The sequence below is a fragment of the Simochromis diagramma genome, unplaced genomic scaffold (assembly GCF_900408965.1).
Source record: "Simochromis diagramma unplaced genomic scaffold, fSimDia1.1 OVJJ01000302.1, whole genome shotgun sequence".
In the NCBI taxonomy this organism is placed as follows: domain Eukaryota; kingdom Metazoa; phylum Chordata; class Actinopteri; order Cichliformes; family Cichlidae; genus Simochromis; species Simochromis diagramma.
This window is the reverse complement of record NW_024386792.1, coordinates 6,533,055-6,552,998: the sequence shown is the minus strand read 5'-3', so window position 1 is coordinate 6,552,998 and position 19,944 is coordinate 6,533,055. Positions and strand designations below refer to the sequence as shown.

General features: G+C 42.3%; 1 protein-coding gene across 2 annotated transcripts; it reads right to left on the bottom strand.

The window, feature by feature from the left end:
• Positions 1-607: 607 nt before the first annotated feature.
• pdcd4a (programmed cell death 4a) lies at positions 608-18,148 on the bottom strand. Of its 2 annotated transcripts, none has more exons than XM_040024067.1 (11): positions 17,662-18,148; positions 12,347-12,649; positions 11,627-11,724; positions 9,190-9,303; positions 8,636-8,857; positions 8,191-8,288; positions 7,986-8,100; positions 4,473-4,580; positions 2,817-2,927; positions 2,591-2,730; positions 608-1,799 (listed from the first exon to the last, which is right to left on the bottom strand). In XM_040024067.1, exons 1-11 carry the CDS (start codon positions 18,089-18,091, stop codon positions 1,748-1,750), a joined length of 1,791 nt encoding a protein of 596 aa, XP_039880001.1. In that variant the 5' UTR covers positions 18,092-18,148; the 3' UTR covers positions 608-1,747. The 2 variants fall into 2 exon arrangements, with proteins under 2 accessions (XP_039880001.1, XP_039880002.1); XM_040024068.1 differs by lacking the exon at positions 17,662-18,148 and adding an exon at positions 13,739-14,219.
• Between the last annotated feature and the right edge of the window lie 1,796 nt (positions 18,149-19,944).

Genomic DNA, 19,944 nt, shown 5'->3' with positions numbered 1-19,944 from the left:
TTTTCACCAAATGTGGTGCTGTGCTTCATGGCAGGACATCTCCAGTTTGATCTCCTCTGTGCAAAGGACATTGTTCCAGAAGTCCTGTGGTTTCTTCAGATAAAGTTTGCAAATCTATCCTGTGCTGCCATGTTCTTTTTAAGAAAGAGACTTGTGTGACCTGGTGGTGAATTTCCTGGAATGTCTACTCTTGGGAAGATCAGTAACTGTCTTAAATGTTTTCCACTGGTGAATTTTTTTTTTCCTCAGACTTAAGAATTATGGATTCAAATTGTTTGGAAATGGCATTATAAATCTTCCCAGACTGATGGCAGCAACAGGTGCTTTTCTATGATCTTTGATGTTTTTAATCCTGTAAACTCACCTGAATGTACCAGATCACAATTGCTGATTATCAGTTTATTCCACAAAAATAAACACAATTAAGGATGTACTAGTTTTTGTAAAATAATTAGAAGATGCATTATGTTGTGTATTGTTGTTCATCTGAGCTTTAAGTAATTTAAGTAAAAGATTGTCATTTCCTTTTCACGTGACTGTATATTTCTGGTTTTCCAACCTTACTTATCCACCTGCGCTGCTCGCATGAATGACAAAATACAGAAACTTCAATTTGTTACTTTTTTTAATGAATGAAATATATTTATTATAACTTTGGTCAACATGTAAAACTGTAAGACAGGGGCAGAAAAAGTCTCAATGAACGTTTTCCAAGAAAAGCTGGGGTTGTCTTTACACATGCATTAAACTTAATCCATTAAAGACAATTACCAGACGACGCCATCTAGAGCGGCTCTCCACACCGAAGGCTACCCTGTCCAGAATCAACTGCTGACCACGTGGCTGTAAATACACGAGTTAACTGCAAGCAGAGTGCTCAAAATATTGCTCATTTATTTATTTATTTTGAAATCACATTAACCCCAATTTATCTTCATTTTCAGAAATGGCTTCTGAAGTGTATTTGCCCTGATGCAAGTTTCAGATAAACACCCAAATAGTGCCCAAAACACCTTTTGCTTTCACTGGTGCTTTACGAAAGTAAACATTTGGCTTCAAAGCCCAAAATTCAAGGAGGAGGGAAAAAAAAAAGTCATCACTGTTCATAAAACATTAATGAACAACTTAAACAAGAGGTACGAAACATGGCATCCTCGAAATAAGGACAGAAGCTGAAGAGTTTTAGATCCTTTCTGCTCAGCTAAATTACTAAGTGCTCGCTGGATACGGTATGCTCTGTCCCTCTGAGTGCGCGTTTCCATTTATAGCACATTATGTGAATGAAAACAAAATAAAAAATAAAGACACGGTAACAGGTGAAATTAAGCAAGAGACAAATAAAACCAATTAATCTCCCACGTAACCCAGCCTGTCCCCCTGTAGCTCTGCAGCTCTGACTTGTGTTATTCTTGACAAACAGGTACAAAGACTGAGGCAAAAGTGTCACATGAACCCTCAGAGAATATTCATCACAAAAAGGTCAAAAGAAAAAAAAAAAGAAAGCAGTGACGAACAAGATGATGGGATCTGAACCCAGGCCGCTCTTTTCGGTTTACTTCCACCAAACGTCAACAAACGCTGGTTTTAACTGATGACATAAACATTACCAGGAGAGGAACAAGGAAACATTAGACCGCAGGCATGTCCGGTTTCAGGGAAACATGCTGGAGCAGAAACAGGGTGTAAGAACCAGTAGACACCCCCTCCTCTTCCTGCTGCTGCTGATGCCCCCTCTTCCTCCTGCAGATTAGGTCTTGATCATCCCTCCATCTCCTTCGCTGACAAAACGCTTCCGCCCTCTAGTGGAGAAAGTCAAGACAGAAATGTTTTAGTGTTGGTAGGCAGCTCACAGACTCACAGATAAAGACATGGCACGTTTCACATTTTCTCACTGAGAACAAAACAACAGCAAATCGTCTGCTGTCCAAAAAGCGCAGTGCAATCAAGAAATCACCGGGCCTTTACTGAAAATGTAACAGTGTATGTGTGGCTCGTTTTTAAAGATTTGCATCTTGACCTGGAGCAAGATCAGGAAGCCAGAAAATACTGACAGATGTGTATTTAAGCAATAATAGCCATGTTTAGAAAATGAGAAGGAGGTCATCCCATCCAGTGTGGACAACCTGTAACATCAGAGCATGAAAATGTGCGATACGTGTTCTTTGGAAGCTGTAGTTTGTCCTCCAACTGACAGCCAGTGCTGTTTGACGGGTTTAAAGGTATGTTCTAGTCCATCCTTAACACGTGGAAGACGTTGCATGAGCACACGAGTCTGCTGCTGGAACTGTGAGTGACGTCACTCTACGAGTTAAAAGCACTTAGAAGTAGAAAAGGGCGCTGGTGTAAATGAGGCTTGAAGTGAGAGAGCAATTTGAGTGCTTAAATAAGAGTAGAAAAGCACTATATAAGTACCAGCTCATTTAAAGGGATTTATGTTTGATTGTTTTGTTTTGGTATGGATAAATGTGGAATTACACCCTCACTTCACGCCTTTATTGTCAACAGGGACAAGATGTATTATTTTCCGGATTCTTTCTGAAACTTTCAGTGGAACGGACCTGAAATCATTAGACAATAAACCCCGATTCACCTGGAGGGACAGGCATCCCTCAGCTGTTTGGTGATGACAGACTCCTGATAGCAGAGGTCCACAAAAGTCTCCATGATAGAGTGGGCATGTGGCACATCTAGGCTGATTTCAGGCAGCTCATCATAGACGCGCTGGAAACCCTGCAGGAGAAAAAAAAAAAAATGTATAAGTAGTAATACGAAAGTGATACAGTGCATAAAATGGTAGAAAATAAAAGGAGACTAACCCTGTTCATCTGATCAACAGTGATGAGGCCCGTTTTCCAGAAGGACTGCAGGAGCTTCATCATCATACTAGTGGCAGTGTCACCTTTAGACTCCAGCACCATCACTACAGCCTGGAAAATGAATTCAGAAACTGAATTTAAAATCTTTCTCCTCACATACAAGGTCTCGAATAATCAGAGCCCATCTTATCTTGAAGACCTCGCAGTACCGTATCACTTCAATACAGCACTTCACTCTCAGACTGCTACCTTGCTTGTGGTTCCCAGGATATTTAATAGTAGAATGGGAGAAAGAGCCTTCAGCTTTCAGGAACAGGCTCCCAGTTTGGAAATGGGAAACAGACACCCTGTTTACTTTTAAGATTAAGCTTAAATCTTTTCTTTTTGATAAAGAGTATAAAGAAAACAGTTAGGGCTGTAGCAGGTGACCCTGAATCCTCCCTTAGTTATGCTTCAACAGATCTAAGCTGCTGAAGGCTTCCCATGATGCACTTGGTGTTTCTTTTTCCACTCTCCTTTTCATTCTCTCTGTGTTTATACACTACTCTACCTTTAATCATAATTTATTATTATTAATCTCTGGTTCTCTTCCACAGTGTGTCTTTGGACCCGTCTCCCTGCTTCACCCCCAACTGGTCTTGCCAGAAGTTGCTTCCTTTTAAAAGGGAGTTTTTTTCCTCCCACTTTCACCACATGCGTGCTTATACAGGTTCATCTGCTTGTTGGGGTTTCTCTGTATTGTTGAAGAGTCTTTTTTTAACAATATAAAGCACTTTTAGGAAACTGCTGTTGTGATTTGACAGTATATAAATAAAATTGAAGTGAAATAGACGCACAATACTGAGAAACACGCACCAAGTATCATCATCCGATCAATGAATCGAACTAAGAGAATCGAGGCCAGTAATCATCAACATTCTCTGAGCTGAACATTTTACAGCTTTGTAAAGTGTTTCAGCCTACAGCCGAGGCAACTGTTAGACTAACATGAGACAGGACAAGGGGGGGGGGTAAAACTGCCACGACTGTGCTCTCCTCAGTTGTGCCCTTTGCAGACCTTGGACTGTGTGAAAAATCCGTTTTTGAAGTCTGCATGCCCGAAAAGTAAAACTGGCTGTACTGCAATTAGCTGCATAACATTGTGCAAATCTTAGCAGGAACCCACAAGGTCACACAAGGAAGCAGAATTATCACCGCTGCCATACGTGCACTAAGCGTGCATCTGTTTGCACTCTGTCTAATATGGAACAGAAAAACTTGCCATCCAAACTTGAGCTTGTCAACTGTGTGCACGTTTGAAATTTGGTAACCAGTAATCTGTTTATACTTACACAAGGACACATTTTGGTTTGACTGATTTGAAGTGAGCTTAGCAAATACATGTACTGCAAATAAGAGACAATCACTGCCAAACACACAGTGTCCTTGGCAGAAAGCAGAAATGACTGTCACCGATCAGTTTTTTTTTTTCTTCCCAGTGTTGCTCTTCAGTTTACTTGACTCGACACCAGAGACAGAAAACACTTTAAAAAAAAGGCTCAGTTTACAGATTTTAATTCCTATCCTGTTATGTGTGAAGAACAAGTAGAAAAAAAAAATAAACCTTCTACTTTGTTTGACCTCACTTGACTTGAACAAATAAAAAGCTGTGGATACCTCGTAGACCAGCTCATGGTGGAAATGAGGCACTTCCAGGTCCCGGAGACAGTGCTCCGCCTCAGACACGTCTCCTGATATCAGATACTCTTTGAGCAGAAGATTCATCTGAAACAAACACAAACAGCCACGTTAGCAGTGTGTGGCAACGTTATCAAACACAGCAGAAGACTGAACTGATGCATTGCTGCCGCATCAGTTGAGCTGCAGGTCAAACACTCATCAAGACTAACTAACCCACGTTTAACACGTTTAATTCAGAGTAGGTATAAAAGGGTAAAGAGCCATGCATACAGTGTTCTACACTGAATTATCCCAGTGCTTACTCTCACCATGTTTATGTATAATAAACATGGTGAGAGTATACAGAAATGTAAGTAAATCTTTTCTGTTAGGAGCTGCTGTATGAAAACATGTCTTCTGGCATCAATGCACAGAAAATCCACAAGCAGGAAAAAGGCTAACTAGAGCCCTGTACCTTCATTTAAAAAACACCCACTCATGATGGGAGACTCTGGTCAATCACAGATTGTTTTAGACCAGCTCAGGTGAGCAATTTAAGGGAGTGTAAAGAACAACAAAAAGAAACGTTCAAATCCAACGTAGAGCCAGAAATCATACATGTGAAGCACATCAAGACACATGATGGTGGGAGGAGATCAGAAGAGAGGAGAGAACGAGCTGCACAAGGAAGGCTTGCTATCAAATTGCTCCTTTTCTTTTTTCTTCTTTTTTTACTGCCAAATTACAGAATCTGCAAATAACCAGACAACATTTAAAGCACCTGCCTATGAAATATTTTCATCTAGCCATTACTCCAGGAATAACCCAACCTTCATCTGGGAAATAAAATCTATCATGAAATGTTTAACGTTCCCGACAGAAAGAAAAACATTTCTTTGTTTGCACTTCTGCTTGAATTTTCAGTCTCCGCTCCGTTTTTATAGCAGGCTCGGTTATGTCACTCTCACTGCAGATCTGCACGTACATCAGGAAGCATGGTTTTACTTCAACCTATTTATGGAACGATTAGTCATTCGATTAGAGCGCGTGATTGATCCAAGATGCTCAAAACACTGAGCATGACCAACACTTCTGAGTCAACTTTGGATCCAATTCAGCGACGGGTCTGAAAGCTACCGAGGCTGACACACCGCTCTCACTCGCACTCTTTAAATGTTGCACAACTTACAGTTTGGGTTTGTTTTCCTCAAGTGGAACTCCCACATTGTCCACACCCACATTCACACGGCAACAAAATCCCAGATTACTGAAGAGTGATTGTAAACAAAAACAAACCAGAGAAACAAAAGACCGAGTAGCAGAGCCCATCAGCACAAGCACACGCAGATGATTACTTATTATGATTACTTATTAAGCCATTTTCAATAAAAAATAAGTTTAAAAAAGTAAATTGTGATTGACGTGTCGACTTTCAACTTTAATTCAAGGTTTTTAACAAGAGTTTTGTGTTAACTGTCTAACAATTACAGCCATTTTTATACACAGCCCTCCATTTTCAGAGGCTTAAACATAATTGGACAAACTAACAATTTTAAACATAAAGACTGTTTTCATATTTGGATGAAAAATCCTTTGCACTGCATTTGACTGCCTAAAGTCTGGAAGCCAAATGCTGCGTCTCCTCCCTTGAGATGCTCTGCCTTCAGTCGCTGCGTGTTTGTGGGTTTTTCTGCCTTCAGTTTTGTCTTTACCAACTAAAAGTCACGCTCTACTGGGTTGAGATCAGGTGACTGACTTGGCCCCTGAGTATATCATTTCTTTGCCTCGAGAAAATCTAGAGTTGCTTTTGCAGGGCTTTGGCTCATTATCTACTTGCGCTGTGAAGCGTCGTCCAATCGGTTTTGCAGAATTTGGCTGAATCTGAACAGAGAGCATAGCCCGTCCACTTCAGTCCATCCTGCTACTTCTATCAGCAGCCACATCATCAATAAACACTAGTGGGCCGGCTGCATATGCACCTGTGCCGTAATGCTGCCTCCACGATGATCATCATGTATGCTTTGGATTATGAGTCGTTTCTCTTCTCTAAGCGCACTTTATCATCATCAGTCCAAATCATTTCCCCCCCAAAGTGTTAATTTGCCCTTCTTGTTCTTGAGTGAAACTCACGGAAACCATGGAAACAACTATTAACCTCCACTTTAGTTGTCTTCTTTTGGTGTTGTTGAGAATGCAGCAGATTGTTGATCTGGTCACTCCTAAAGTTTTTGTTCTCTCCAACTGGTTTTATTTTAGTTTTTCAGCCTAATGATACACTGCCTCTACCGCAGTGAGATCTCCTCGAGCCTCATATTTGAAATTAAAGTGCCAAGCTATAAAACAGAAATGTAACATTTTCAATTAACTTCTGATGTAATGATCTCCAGATAGATCAGCTGCCATTAAATAAGAGAATAGGCCTCACCTGGCCATGAAATTGCTCATCAGTCAGCTGAATTAATTTGGAGCTTCTGGAAAAAAGCAGGTCATTGAGCATAAAAATACTGGTGATCACAAGTGCTGCCCCTCAGCCTCCTAGCAGACACAGCTATGGTATCAATTTCAAAATCCTATGTATCAAATTCAGCAGATTTTCATAAAACTTTACCTCTGACCCCTGATCCTTAGGTCAAGGTCACTAAGATCCAAAGTTGTCCCAAGATTTTAAGTAGATGAACCTACGGTATCATATTAAAACGCCTACATCACATCGCTCTCACGTTGTTGCATTTACAAACGTACGTGTCCATTGCCCCTGCCCACCTGGCAGGGTGACAACAATACCCCATTTTTAAGCAATTAACAAGGTCCTTTTTTTAAACCCCATAATTTAAAAGGAGGGAAACATATGGACCTAAGTGTACATGAAGTTGCACGGTACACTGTGCACTAATCCTCTGTCCTCCATCCTCCGGCCTGCGACCTAGAAACCAATTTCAGTACGCCACGTTAAAGCGTGTCTCAGTTCATAATGTGCATCACACGAGCAAAGGAGAGAGAAGGCTTGTTGTGTCAAATCCTGTCTCCTTGTGTCTTTCCCTCGCCTCCTCACACCTTTAGAGGGAGGGATCAAGACACAAGGAGAGGAATCGATTGAGACTGTCTTAATTTTAATCATTTATTTATTATGTTATTGCAGGACACACTGGGTTTTTTAAATCTATGCATATGTTGACGCTTATAAGGTGATTTAAATTAAATCATGTTTATATTCTCACACACTGTTTATTGTATTGATTTGGCAGAAAGAGACTCTACCGTGAGAGTGTGTTTGTTTATGTCTGCCCCTCCCATGCCTTTTTTTTTTTTTTTTTTTTTAATTCTCACTTCTCAGGGGGGAAAAAATCTTTGCTGACACAGCAGCTAGACTGTGGTGCTCTACCCAGCATGCACCGTTTTCACGCTGTTTACATTACATAATGTAATACACACTTGGAACTCCGATGTGAGGGATTCACTATGATATCACAAGCGAGCGACTTATCAGTTTCTGAATGGGGTGAGGCTTACCTCTTTGATGAGATGTTTGACAGGTCTCAGACCTCCACCGACACCCCACACATTGTCCAGGCGAACCATCTCCCTCTTCATGGACAGCAGCACTGCAGCGCGGTCTAAAGCCACTCTAAAGAAAAGGATCACAGTTAGGTGGAGGGGAAGGGTGGCAGGGGCACAATACAGCCTTTCTTACAACGCGTTGAACTGCGGCTTTCACCTGGCATGCTCACAGTCCACTTTGCCCTTGTAGCAGTCCAGGAATGACATGGGGAGGACGTGGTCTGCGATGGCTCTGGCTATAAACTGGCCTAACATCTGCAAGGAACAGGAGGAAAGATTAAGCGAACCAAGTGAAGCCACATAACAAACATACCCGACTAACATTTGTTTTATTATTTAGTTTTAGCTCTTAAATGTATTAGGCCTCTGCACTGCTGAAGGTGGCGATCTAGTATGCAACATTTTGCTGCCTCGTAATAGAGGAAAGATACAAAGAGCATGTGTAATATTTGAAGAGGATTTGTGTGCACCTTTGGGATAAAAAGGAGTGGTTTACACTTAACCACGGTTGAACCCTGCAGTGCCTCTCCACCCTCTGAAGCACACAGTTATATTTGGTAGCATATCTGTGAGTGCTTCTTCCCATCATGCATCAGCTCTACCTGCGGGGCATCCGGTGTGTCCAGGATGAGGTCCGGGAGCTCTTTAAGCATCTTGTCGAAAGCTCGCCCCATCTCACTTTGCGACAGCATCTTCCCCGACAGATCAGACAGCAGGCGGGAGGTCAGTTCTCTGTGGCTCGCCTTGCCTTCGAGGGACAGGGACACGGCCAGAGAGGAGAACTCGTACTTGTGCTGGCCCAAATTGAGCTCCTTCAACAGCATCTGATAGGGTTTGGAGGGAGAACTGCATTTAGTTTTTACAGTTTAAGCATTTTCAAAAATGACCCCAAAACACAAACACATTATGCTTTTCAAAAGCGAGAGACACAAACCGAAGCCTAATCAGGCCCAGACAATCAAAGCGCAGTGCGAGTGCAGGCCACTGAGAGAGGGAGTGCCTTCGTGTGCTTGGCACCCGTGCATAGAGTGAGCACAGCCCAATACACCTGTTGTTAAAAGCTCCACATTACTTCAGTCATCCAGCTTTGTTCTTCAAACCTGCTCACTCTTGGTCAGCATGCACAGACTTCAAAAGCTTTATTATAATTACTTACCTGAACCTCTTTTGTGTCCCCGTGCTCAAAGTACTCCTGTACGATCGGGTTCACCATTTTCTCAAGTTCCTTCTCGTCTATCTCGGGCACAACCGTCTCGTAGACCGTGTCCCCCTGTGTAAAAAATACACACACGCGGCGTCAGTCAGAAACAAGCACGCACAGCAGAGCGGATGCACGTTCATTATTGAATTTCTCATCAGCTTTGTTTCAGGATTATATGAAGTATTTTCAACAATTCTAAAATACACAGTTCAACTTACAGTACTGTGCAAAAGTCTTGAGCCACCCCTCATTTCTTTATACTTTGCTAGGAAAATAGGTGCAGTGGTTTGAAACATGCAAACATTCTGTACAGGGTAAAACAGTCAATAACAGAGTTTGTATAATTCTAATGAGCTTAAGACTCAAACGGACACCTTTATTCTTCTGAGGCAAGTTTCGCTGTAATTTCTTTAAGTAGTCTTCAGGAACAGTTCCCAAGATCCTGGAAGGACATTCAAAGCTCTTCTTTGGATGCCGGCTGCCTTTTTTTTAACCCCGTTCTCCTGGATGCTTTCCAGATGTTACTGAATGTGCCATGTTTTACTGATGGCTTTATACACTCACTGTTGTGCCTCTCTCCTGACCTCCTCTGTACATAGTGGCATTGATTTGAACTAAAAGTTTTAAGTTTGGATTCATCACTCCATAAGACCTGTTAAAACTGATTTTAAAACTGATTTTCAGCCCATTTCTTGTGTAATGTGATATTCCTCAGCCTTCTTCAGAATGGCGTCTTGAGAGTTACCCTTCCACTGAGACCATTTCTGATGTCATAGGTGTCAGGCTTTCAGATACTTTCATCTGCTGTAGATATTTTAAGTTTTAAGCCTAATAGCTCTTAGGAAATTACCTTATTGGTCCAAAAATAAATTTTTATGACAGTCAACCTGTTATCTTTAGTGTTCTTATAGATTGAACTCAAGAAATGGGAACACACTGTGTGGACTTGTAGCAACAAAATGCTTGAATTGTTTTTTGTCTGTTATGTGTAGACAACACTGGTTCATCCTCGAATTAGGCGGCCTTTTTATGCTTGAATGAGTCGTAGTTCAGTGTTAAGTAGCTTAAAGAAAATTCTTTTAAAATACAAAGAAACGAGGGGTGACTCGAGGCTTTTGCACTGTACTGTATGAGCTAATTTCGTATAACTGCGTGATATATAAGATATTTTTCACTGGAGTTTTCACAAGAGCATCCATATTTATTCTTGAGGTGCTTTTCTTTCCGTTATTAAAGCTCTGAACATCCACCAGATCCCCAGAGAGCTGTGCAAGACTCACACTGAGTTTGTGTTTCTGCCCAAAGAAACCAGAAGTTGTTACCTTTGAAAGTCTCACAACCATTTTGACCTTTCAGTTCGTCTATTGAAAACTTTTCCTTTTTGGGCATACCAAAAACTCCACAGAAGATGTGTAAACATAACACTGACTGAAAACTGGCTACCGGTGAGCTTTAACCTAAACTTCTGTCTCAACACTTGTATTTACGAATTCCAAGGATATGAGTAAACTAACGTTCAGCTGAGGTTTTGAACAACCTGGAGCACAAATGATAATCTCAGTGCAGGCTAACATATACATTTCTACAAGTCCTCTTAATTATTTGAGTTATTTTAAGGAAAAACCACCTCCTAAAAATAATTAGTCAAAGAAGAGGAAAGAGGCATTCCAGCGTGTTACAGTTCCCATTTCTAGGCAGCTCCTTTATCAGGTGATCTGTGCAGTCTGATTCAAAGTCCACAGTCTGCACATGTCTCGTCTATTTTTCTGTACCACTCTGTCCCAGTTCCCTTTTAACAGTCAACATCTTTACGCCACCTTCGTGCTCCAGTCAAGGCTGAAATCACACTGGCTTTTCTGAGCCATTTCCAAACAGTTATCAGCATTTTACAGACAGGAGCGCCGTTCCCAGCCCGCATTCAGTCGCAAGTGCAGCAAGAGACAAACAAACTCGGCCTTCGGTGTCACATGGATGATAACAGGGTTAAAGATTGCAAATAGTGTTGACTGCAATGGGACGGAGCCATCTGGATTTAAGAAACATGCTAGCAGACCAATTTTTTTAACGGGTTTCAAACAAAGCTTGTTAAGATTTTTGATATGAAAACAGTCTTGTATTTCCCAGGAAATCCTACTGTCAACATTTCCGGTGTTTCTGCGTAGCATGGGAGATGGATTACAATGCATCTCATCAGCAGTTCAGAATCAGAACGTGGACATAAAGAGATAAAGGGTGCCATCCAATGCACTGACTGCTGGAAGGAAAAAAACACAAACAAAAACCCCCTGACTGCTGGATGCCAGCATTTGAAAGCAAAGGACTTACAGATATAAAACAAACCTGCTAGCAGATAATCTGAAGTGTTAAAAGACAAACCCCCCAGCGGCCTCACCTGATAAGATTCATCATAGTTGGGGTCGTGTATGTCGGGCTCCTCATCTTCGTAAACCATCCCAGCAGCTCCCCAAACTCCTTTACCACCTGCCCCACCTGAACACGAAGAGTCAGCATTAACAGTCAGCAGTATAAGTCATGATGCTCAGGATGCATTGCTTCAAACGTAACTGCACTGCTACTATAATGGCATATGCTTGCATTGCATTGAGTAGGTGACGGCTACGCACTATTCAAAAGGTGCCACATCAATTAGAGCGGTGAAAGCACCAGATGCAGCAATGCAGTTTTGGACAGATTCAGAAAGAAGATACATCGCTAATAACCCTTTTCCATCAGTATCTACTCGGCACGACTCAACGTGGTTTTTAGGGTTTCACCTGGTACCGAGTAGTTTTTAAGTACGTACTCGGGTGGGATTCCAAACAATTCGAGGCGATCTGAAAGAGTGATGTCATTTTTGAAACCGAGCATCGAGGGGAATTGGCTGCACAGAAACAACACTGTGGTCCTTGAGTCTGACAAAATGCCACAGAGTGAGGAGCAGGTATGCAATCGCCTCAATGTCCGCCTTTGTTGTAGCGTTCGTGTTGCAAACAAATGATGTCACCGGACGTTCTGTTGTGTTGCTATAACAGCCCCTTGAGTCGCGTTGAGCCGATCCAAGTAGAAACTAATGGAAAAAGGGCTGAAAATCGCAGCGGACTGCAAATTATACCTTTTTTTGGCAGGCCTCTGCCTTTGCCCGTCCTGGATTTCCGGTCATTGGTGTTGACTTTGCCTTTCGGGCTGTGCGGGTCACCACCCGCCACTTCTCCCGACTCTGAGAAAGACTCGCTGGTGGAGTTGCGAGACGAGGATTTGCGCAGGCGACGCTTGGCTTTAGCTTTCAGACGAGCCTCGTGGAGCGCCTTTTCCTGGGGCGTCCAGTTGCCGTTCACCTCTGCCTCATTCAGCGAGTCGTCGTCGTCGCTGTACGGATGGTTAGCCTCCGCCGCGGTGCCACCGGGAGCAAACCTCCCTGCAGTGAGAGGAGTGGATTTGTTCGTTAATGAACTGGTCTACACTGTGACAAACAACCTTATAAAAGTACACAGAATGGCCACAAGTATACAGACAATAAATATAAAGTTTTTTATAGCACGTCTTTGTCCTGTCTCCATCCCCTAACCCCAACCGGTCGCTGCAGATGGCTGCCCTTCCCTGAGGCTGGTTCTGCTGGAGGTTTCTTCCTGTTCAAAGGGAGTTTTCTGATTGGTAGATGGATCATCTACCAACGTCGCCTTTAAAAATAGTTTTTCCCAGTGGATTTCTGTGAACTTTAAATATTATTTGAGTGACTTAAAAAATGAATCCACCCTTTCTTGTTGACCTTTTGTCTTATTTTTGTTAAACATCAACACTCTGAAGTGTTCCCAGCTTTGCACATAAGGCGTGTGTGACGACTGCAAAAAAACAAAGGACACACTGACAAGAACGGAAGCCACAGTAAAAGGTAAACATTAAACTACTATTTAGTAACAACACACGAGTCTAAAAAATCCAGCACTAGTTTTCTGAACAATAACACAGACGACTCAAATCATCTACAGCAGTGGACTGATTTCTGAGGTAAGCAACTTTCATAAAAACTGCTCATGTCTGAGTAAAACACAAAAAAATAAATACAATTTAAAAAGTGAGTTTAAAAAAGGTACAGCTCTGTTACTAAAGCCAAGTTTAGCTGCAAGCCTGAACAGTTAATGGTGACTGTATTTCCCATGGATGTTTACAAAGCCAAGACTCACTCTGGCAAGACGACATGGCAACATTTAACCTATCGGTGTTGTGCAAGAAGTCTCGCTTTGTGACTTTTTCTGCATAAGAACAGCTGCACGACTATAGCAAAATAGTTCATACCGAAGGTTTACGGGCCAACTTCCAGTCTTAATTTTTCTTGCATTTGCAAACAATCAAGTGCACCCTTCAGCTAATACACTGGCTTTCTGTCCACCTGTGTGTGTCAGGGCAGTATTTTGCACAGCAAACCAAAGGTCACATAACAGGCAAAACATTATTCAGGAAGTCTGCAGTGCAAACTTACTCGCATGCATAGCTTTTTGACACTCACCAGCAATATCAGAAGACATAAGGTGGATTGAGTCGGTATTTTAATACGCTTCTATGGGTGTATGGAGAAAAAAAAAAAAAGGGAATATAAATTAACCGAAAGTTAGCTTCTTGCAAGCGTGGTGAAACAAACAACAAACCAACAAGTGTGACTGGAGCTGTGATGCAGGCATGGAGGGAGGAGGGAGCGAGCAAAGGAGAGCACATGCTGTAGAAATGCTGACGCCAGTTTTTTTTTTTTTTTTTTTTAACTCCTCTATGTTCTCGCGGTCTGTGGGGCGCAGCTAGAGTGGACTTGACTACATATGGCATGGCTGGGTCCATGAATGATCACATGACAGCACTGTAGGAGTGAGGGAAAGCAGCAGGAGGAATGCCTGAGGGTGAAATTAATACTCAGCACCCTAATGCATGGCTCCAAAAGGAAGTTTGTGGAGTTATAGCCATACAGGTTATAAGGACAAGCTGAAAACACACACAGTGAGTCCCAGCAACAGATAAGTATCTAAAAAAAAAAAAAGGAGAACCAACTGTAACTTGTGGTTTCCTGCTTTTCTTTTTTCTTTTTAAATGACATTACAACAAAACAACACATCTGCAGAGTTCACAGTAAAGTTAATAGCAAAGAAAAGGAAGGAGGAACCATCCTGATTTAACCTGTTGAAGTAAAAGTAGCACCACACCCTGGCCTTCCAAAACCTGTAAACAACCGACCACGTGTCACCTCCTCCTCCTTTGGTTCCTCCTCCTCCCTCCTCAGCACAGGCTACAAGGGCCTGTCCGGGCAGTAAATTAAGAACTACCCAATGGCAAAGTGCCAAACACACAACTGACCAACTGGAAAGGAGCAGAAAAATGAGAAGGCACAGAGGGAAAAAAAAAAAAAAAAAAAAAAAAGCAGTTTGCAAAGACAAGAGTTGCATAAGCAAATGTAAGCAAATCCAACCAAGCCTGCTAACTTTTAGACTCTACAAAGACCACGTGGCTGTCTTCTTAAAACAGGCCTGAGTGTCACCGTCGCAGTCCTGTAAAACTGCAACAACAAATCGCAATCTAGCCTTTAACACTAACACTGCACACCTACTAGAGCACCCAATGGAAACCTCCCCCTCCCACCCACTTAACACACATACAGATATAGGCAGACGCAGGCCAGCGCAGGACCTCTGCCCTGCATGACGTATGGGAGCTAGTCGCTGGCAGAGAACATGATCGGCCCAGTTCAGCTTTAAGTATCTGCACGACCGAGGCGTGCATGAATGAGAAGAAGGTCAGTGGAGCAGAGTTTTCACATTACTCCAAAGGGACGCACCTAGTTTATCAAAGCTGTAAATATAGTACATGTGCTGCCCAAGTATGAAGTTAGATGTATGCAAGTACAGCAAGTTCTTTTTAGTCAAAGCACAATGTCTGCACGTCTTATGACGTAGTCAAAGCCATTGATGTGTAGATGACGGATATATTTAACATGTTCACTCTCAAAGAAAGCTTCAGCTGACACACCCTACCCTCCAACAAATACTCACACTCAGGTGTAGTCTGCACATACAAGGGCTTCACAAAAGGTAAATATGTACGGCACGAACTACTAATCTCAGTTTCAGAGGGTTAAAATCAAGAGTAGCTGTAAATATATAGACATCTTTCTACATTAACTCAAGCAAATGTGAGTGGGATGTCCTTTGGGGCCAAATAAGCATCTGCACCATGATAAAAGAGGGGGTAGGGTGTGGATGTCTTTGAGGTTTAACTGTCATTTCAGTTTAATGAAAAGAAACTCCGACTGAATTTTTCCTTAAGAACATGTACCAGGCACTTAGCCTAAACTTGGATGGTGATTTGTGCTTAAATATACAACTGCAGCGGGCTCACAAGCAGGCCACACGTGCAACAACAAAAAAAAAGACAGAAAGTGCTCGGTCCTTGTTTTTTTTTTTTATGCTGGAAACGTTTGCTGGTTGCAGAACAACAACGACAATGATAAAGTGCTCACAAAAGATTAGAGCTACTCTGATAAACAGTCGAGAGGCTGATGGCTCGTTTTGTTATCATCAGCCAATCACTCGTGTGTTGTCAAGCACGGGCGGTTTGCTCAGCTTACGAACTAAAGGGCCTGATGGTGTGTGCAAACATGTTTTTCACAAATGTGAAGAGGTAACAAAAGAAGAGCAGCCACAAAGAGGTCCAACGTGATGTTTATGGCCACGATGCCCTTAATGCACATTTATACACATGCTCTCTCTCTGAAGAGATCACAGACCTGCTCCCACACTGTGGGGAAACATCCTGCTCACAGGGGCAGTGTCTAATTTTTAGACCAAGTTTTTTTTATAGAAGCCCTTTTAAATCCGTGCCAAATGACCATAAAGAGGAGGATAAATGCAAACGCTGCGCTGCCATTAGTCGATTGTGTTGGTGTAATAAGAATAAAAGCTGCAAGAAGCTCCAAAACTATTTCCAGGGTCAAATACTTTTGCACTTGACACAGTTTTGAAAGTGAGGAGAGGCTTGTTCTGTTGCAGAACTTCCCATTTAAACCCAGTAGATGGGATGTTCTGGCAGTGCAAAGCCATCACTTCAGCCACTAATAACTCATCTTATTACACCTTAATTAACACCTAACAGCAGCACCTTGTTGCAGAACTGACAGAAACGGCCTAAAGGTCTGATCATCTGGGCGGATTAATACGACTTTACACCCACTGCTGTGTGAGCTCAGACTGATCCACGACCTAACGAGGAGCCGTTCTCCTTCTTGTTTTCCAAGCCAGACAATAGACTCTTTGACGGTGTCTGTCGCAACCTCATCAATGAGGCTTGACCTTCAAGGAAGTTAATGCAGAAATACCCATCCGTGCACACATGCTCTCACTACTATGACATACCAATAATGCACCATGTGGGGTGTCACATATACATACATATATGTATATATACACACACACACACACATATATATAGCCTGCACAGACAACCTTGGGACAGGCAGCTGCAGGGCGTTTTCAGGCAAACACAAACCAATGGAAGATTATGGTAAGTGTGATCCATACAACCTTGGCGCTAATAATGCATTTCTTATGTAACACTTAAATGCACTGCAACGCAGAGCTTATGTAAGGTTTCGCTGTTGGCTTGTATTCTGGAGTGGGCTGTACATTTCCACATCACCGTCGAAACCATGTGGGTCATGAGACCATAAAACAACAATAACAACAACAACAACAACAAATAGAACGCAATGATCATCAAAACCATCGCTCATATAACCCAAGAACGCAAAAAACAAACAAGCAACCTCGGTTTCGTTTCTATCTATGATCAAACACTGTGATATCTTCCGCAAACCCGGATCTCAACATATGACTCGGTGCAGGATATTGAGGTTTAATGCCATCTGCACAGCTTTTAAAACACGCAGGGTGACATGGTGCCACGCGCACGCACAGACGGAGGAATCGTGTCTGTCAGCTTAAACACAAACTCCTTTCTTTGTTCGTTTTTGTGTGTGCGCGCTTCCTTGGCATCGAAGATGGACTATAAGGAAAAGTCAACGACTCGCAAAAGCGGAAGTAAGCACGATCTCGTCCAATCAAAAGCGCGAAAGGGTTAAATGTAAAAGCAGACCAACAGCAAGCTTACAAAAGAAAAAAAAACAGTAAAAATACAAATGGGGTTTGGTGCGAGTCGAAAACGTTTCGAAAACGCAAATCTGCGCTACAGTGCACAGATTTATTTTTAATCTTTTGCACCCACCACCGCCTCCCTGTGTGTGCGTGTCTGGTTTTTTAAACGGAGCACATGGTGGTGGGAGCATGGCTGGCGCTGCAGACAGTCCCATGCGAGGAGGGACAATGGATCGAGCGAGGAGGCCCTATCTGTGTGGCTGCTTCTCCAAGGCTTCGCATCGAGGTTGGATCCACTCACCGTCGGCCTGAGGAGCGGTGTCCATGTCGGTCGCCATGGCGCTCTCTCTGTTCAAATGCTCGATTAAAAACCCCTGGCGGTGCACTCCTCCTCCCGTCGAGCTGCCGTTAGCTGCAAGAGGGCCCCCACTAAAATAAAATAATAAAAAAATTAAATAACAGTCCTGCAGGTCAAACCTCTGCACAGCAGCCTCGTTTACTGCGAGTTTTACGGGCAAGAGAGACGGAGGGCAAAGCTGGAGTGTCTTTTTCGTGCTTAGCTTAGAGAGAGGAGTAAAAAAAAAAAGATGAGTAAAAATGAGTGAAGGCGCGAGATGGAGGAGTTCAGTCCTCTTGTCCGCGTGCACAGCTGGGGTGTAAAGTTTTAAAAAAAAAAAACAATCACGCTGTGGGGGGAAGGAAGCGGGTGAACTAGTTGAAGAGCATTTCATCAAACAGCCTGGAAGATAAACAAAGTCTGTTTTTAACTTTGCAGGAGCGACGCGAGAGGAGTCACGTGTCGAAAACGCGGACGGGGAGTGGTCAGCGCAGGGGGTGGGTGCTAATCCCTAGCGACCAATCACAGAGCAGCAAACGTCTGCACGTCTCCAACGGAAAATACCCAAACAGTGCTGTTTTTTGATATCGATCCGATACCAAGTAAATACAGGGCCAGAACTGCTGACACCGATACTGATAGCGATATTTTTAACCCGTAAAGGCAGCGTGAGAGCAGTGTGTCACTCTGAAAATTCACACATTTTAATGACAACTAAATCACTACGACTTTTACTTTCCACAATAATTTATTAAGACAGCAAGAACTCACCTTTCTGCCTTTCTTTTTTTGTGTATTTTTGATTTCCAAAAAATAATTTGTTTAACATAGATCAGTGGACCACATGCTGAACTCAGAGGATAGAAACAAAGTAACAATCCTACTACGCTGGTAGCTCTGATATTCCAGTGTTGGTATCGATACTAACATATTTGTATTGTTCCGCCCACTTCTATTCAACAGGATTACCGCCCAGCAGAGTTTCATCAGAATGGTTAGAGAGGTTACGTCAGGGGTTTTTTTCTATGCATGAATGATCAGTTTTGTTTTAATTATTATACTTTTAAAGTAGGGCTATGGGGTAGTTTGTGTGTGTTTACTTGCCTTTTGATGCGCTATATCCTTTTATATATAGGCTTACTCATCTTTTTGTTGTTACACATATATTTGATTATTTAAGACCAATAAAGATTTTAAAGAAACCGCCCATCACACAGTGCCTGTTTGTCCCTGATATGAGTACTTGAAGTAGTTTTCTTTGAAATGCAGACTCTTCAGTCACAGTACTGCAGGGGCCACTGAATGATTGGAGAACAGATGTTAGTGGTGCAGATATTTGGATCAGCCTTGCTCTAGCTTCTTTTGCTTCTACTCTTACAATCCTTGTGAATTTTACTAGTGTTACAATTAATACTTTTATTTATATTTGTTGATTTTGAGGCTTTATGCAGCCCTGGTCTGTATCTGATTACATGCAAGTTGCTCTGTGACTCTTTACTGTACATTGATCAACTTGCTATAAATAGATAAAACGTGATAATCCACATTTAAACACCTTTTTATGTCATCTGAAATCTCACCGCTAGGTGGCGTTAAAGTATGTTTGATCACATGGGCCCGTAGTATTTGTCACTGTCACACTATTCTTTCACTGTAATGGCCTGCCTGTTTACTCACTGGCTTAGCCAAATGTTGGATCACGGTGTACATTTTCTTCATTTTCTTTCTCCCCACGGTGATAGTGGGTCCTCCTTCACGTGTCGTTGAATGTGGGTGTTACACACTGATACCATCATGCCATCGATAAACCGGTTTATCCATGTTTTCTTTACTTGATGCTGTAGGCATTTTATTAAACGCATATTAACTTAGGAATGTATGACTATAGATTGTGACAGCAGATTTGAGCAATTCGGTTACTCTGAGTGTGTGTGAGTTTGTGAAATAAGAGTATTATTGTTGTTTTCAGTCAGGGCAGTGAAGTGAAGCTCAGCACTGGAGACGTGTCCCTTTTCAAAGGTAACACGTAAGCTCAAAACTTGTATAAGTGAGAAAATACACTCATTGGCCACTTCATTGGGTACAGCTGCTTGCTTATTAATAGGGGCCTTTCTAATTGGATTCTCTCCAGGTACTTGGACTGTGGGAGGAAGAAAGATTAGGTTAAGATTAGGTCAACTAGAGATTCTAAACTGTCCAGAGGTGTGAATGTGAGCACAAACAGAGACATTTTAGCCCTGTGACAGA

What these genes read in the sequence shown, in the direction of transcription:
- pdcd4a (XM_040024067.1), bottom strand. Translation starts at nt 18,091, where the DNA reads ATGAAATGCTCTTCAACTAGTTCACCCGCTTCCTTCCCCCCACAGCGT. An exon ending in CAGAGGCCTGCCAAAAAAAG is followed by an intron (nt 11,725 to 12,346) that starts GTATAATTTGCA and finishes CTTCGTGTTCAG; the next exon opens with GTGGGGCAGGTGGTAAAGGA. An exon ending in ACCATGAGCTGGTCTACGAG is followed by an intron (nt 2,928 to 4,472) that starts GTATCCACAGCT and finishes TTCATTTTCCAG; the next exon opens with GCTGTAGTGATGGTGCTGGA.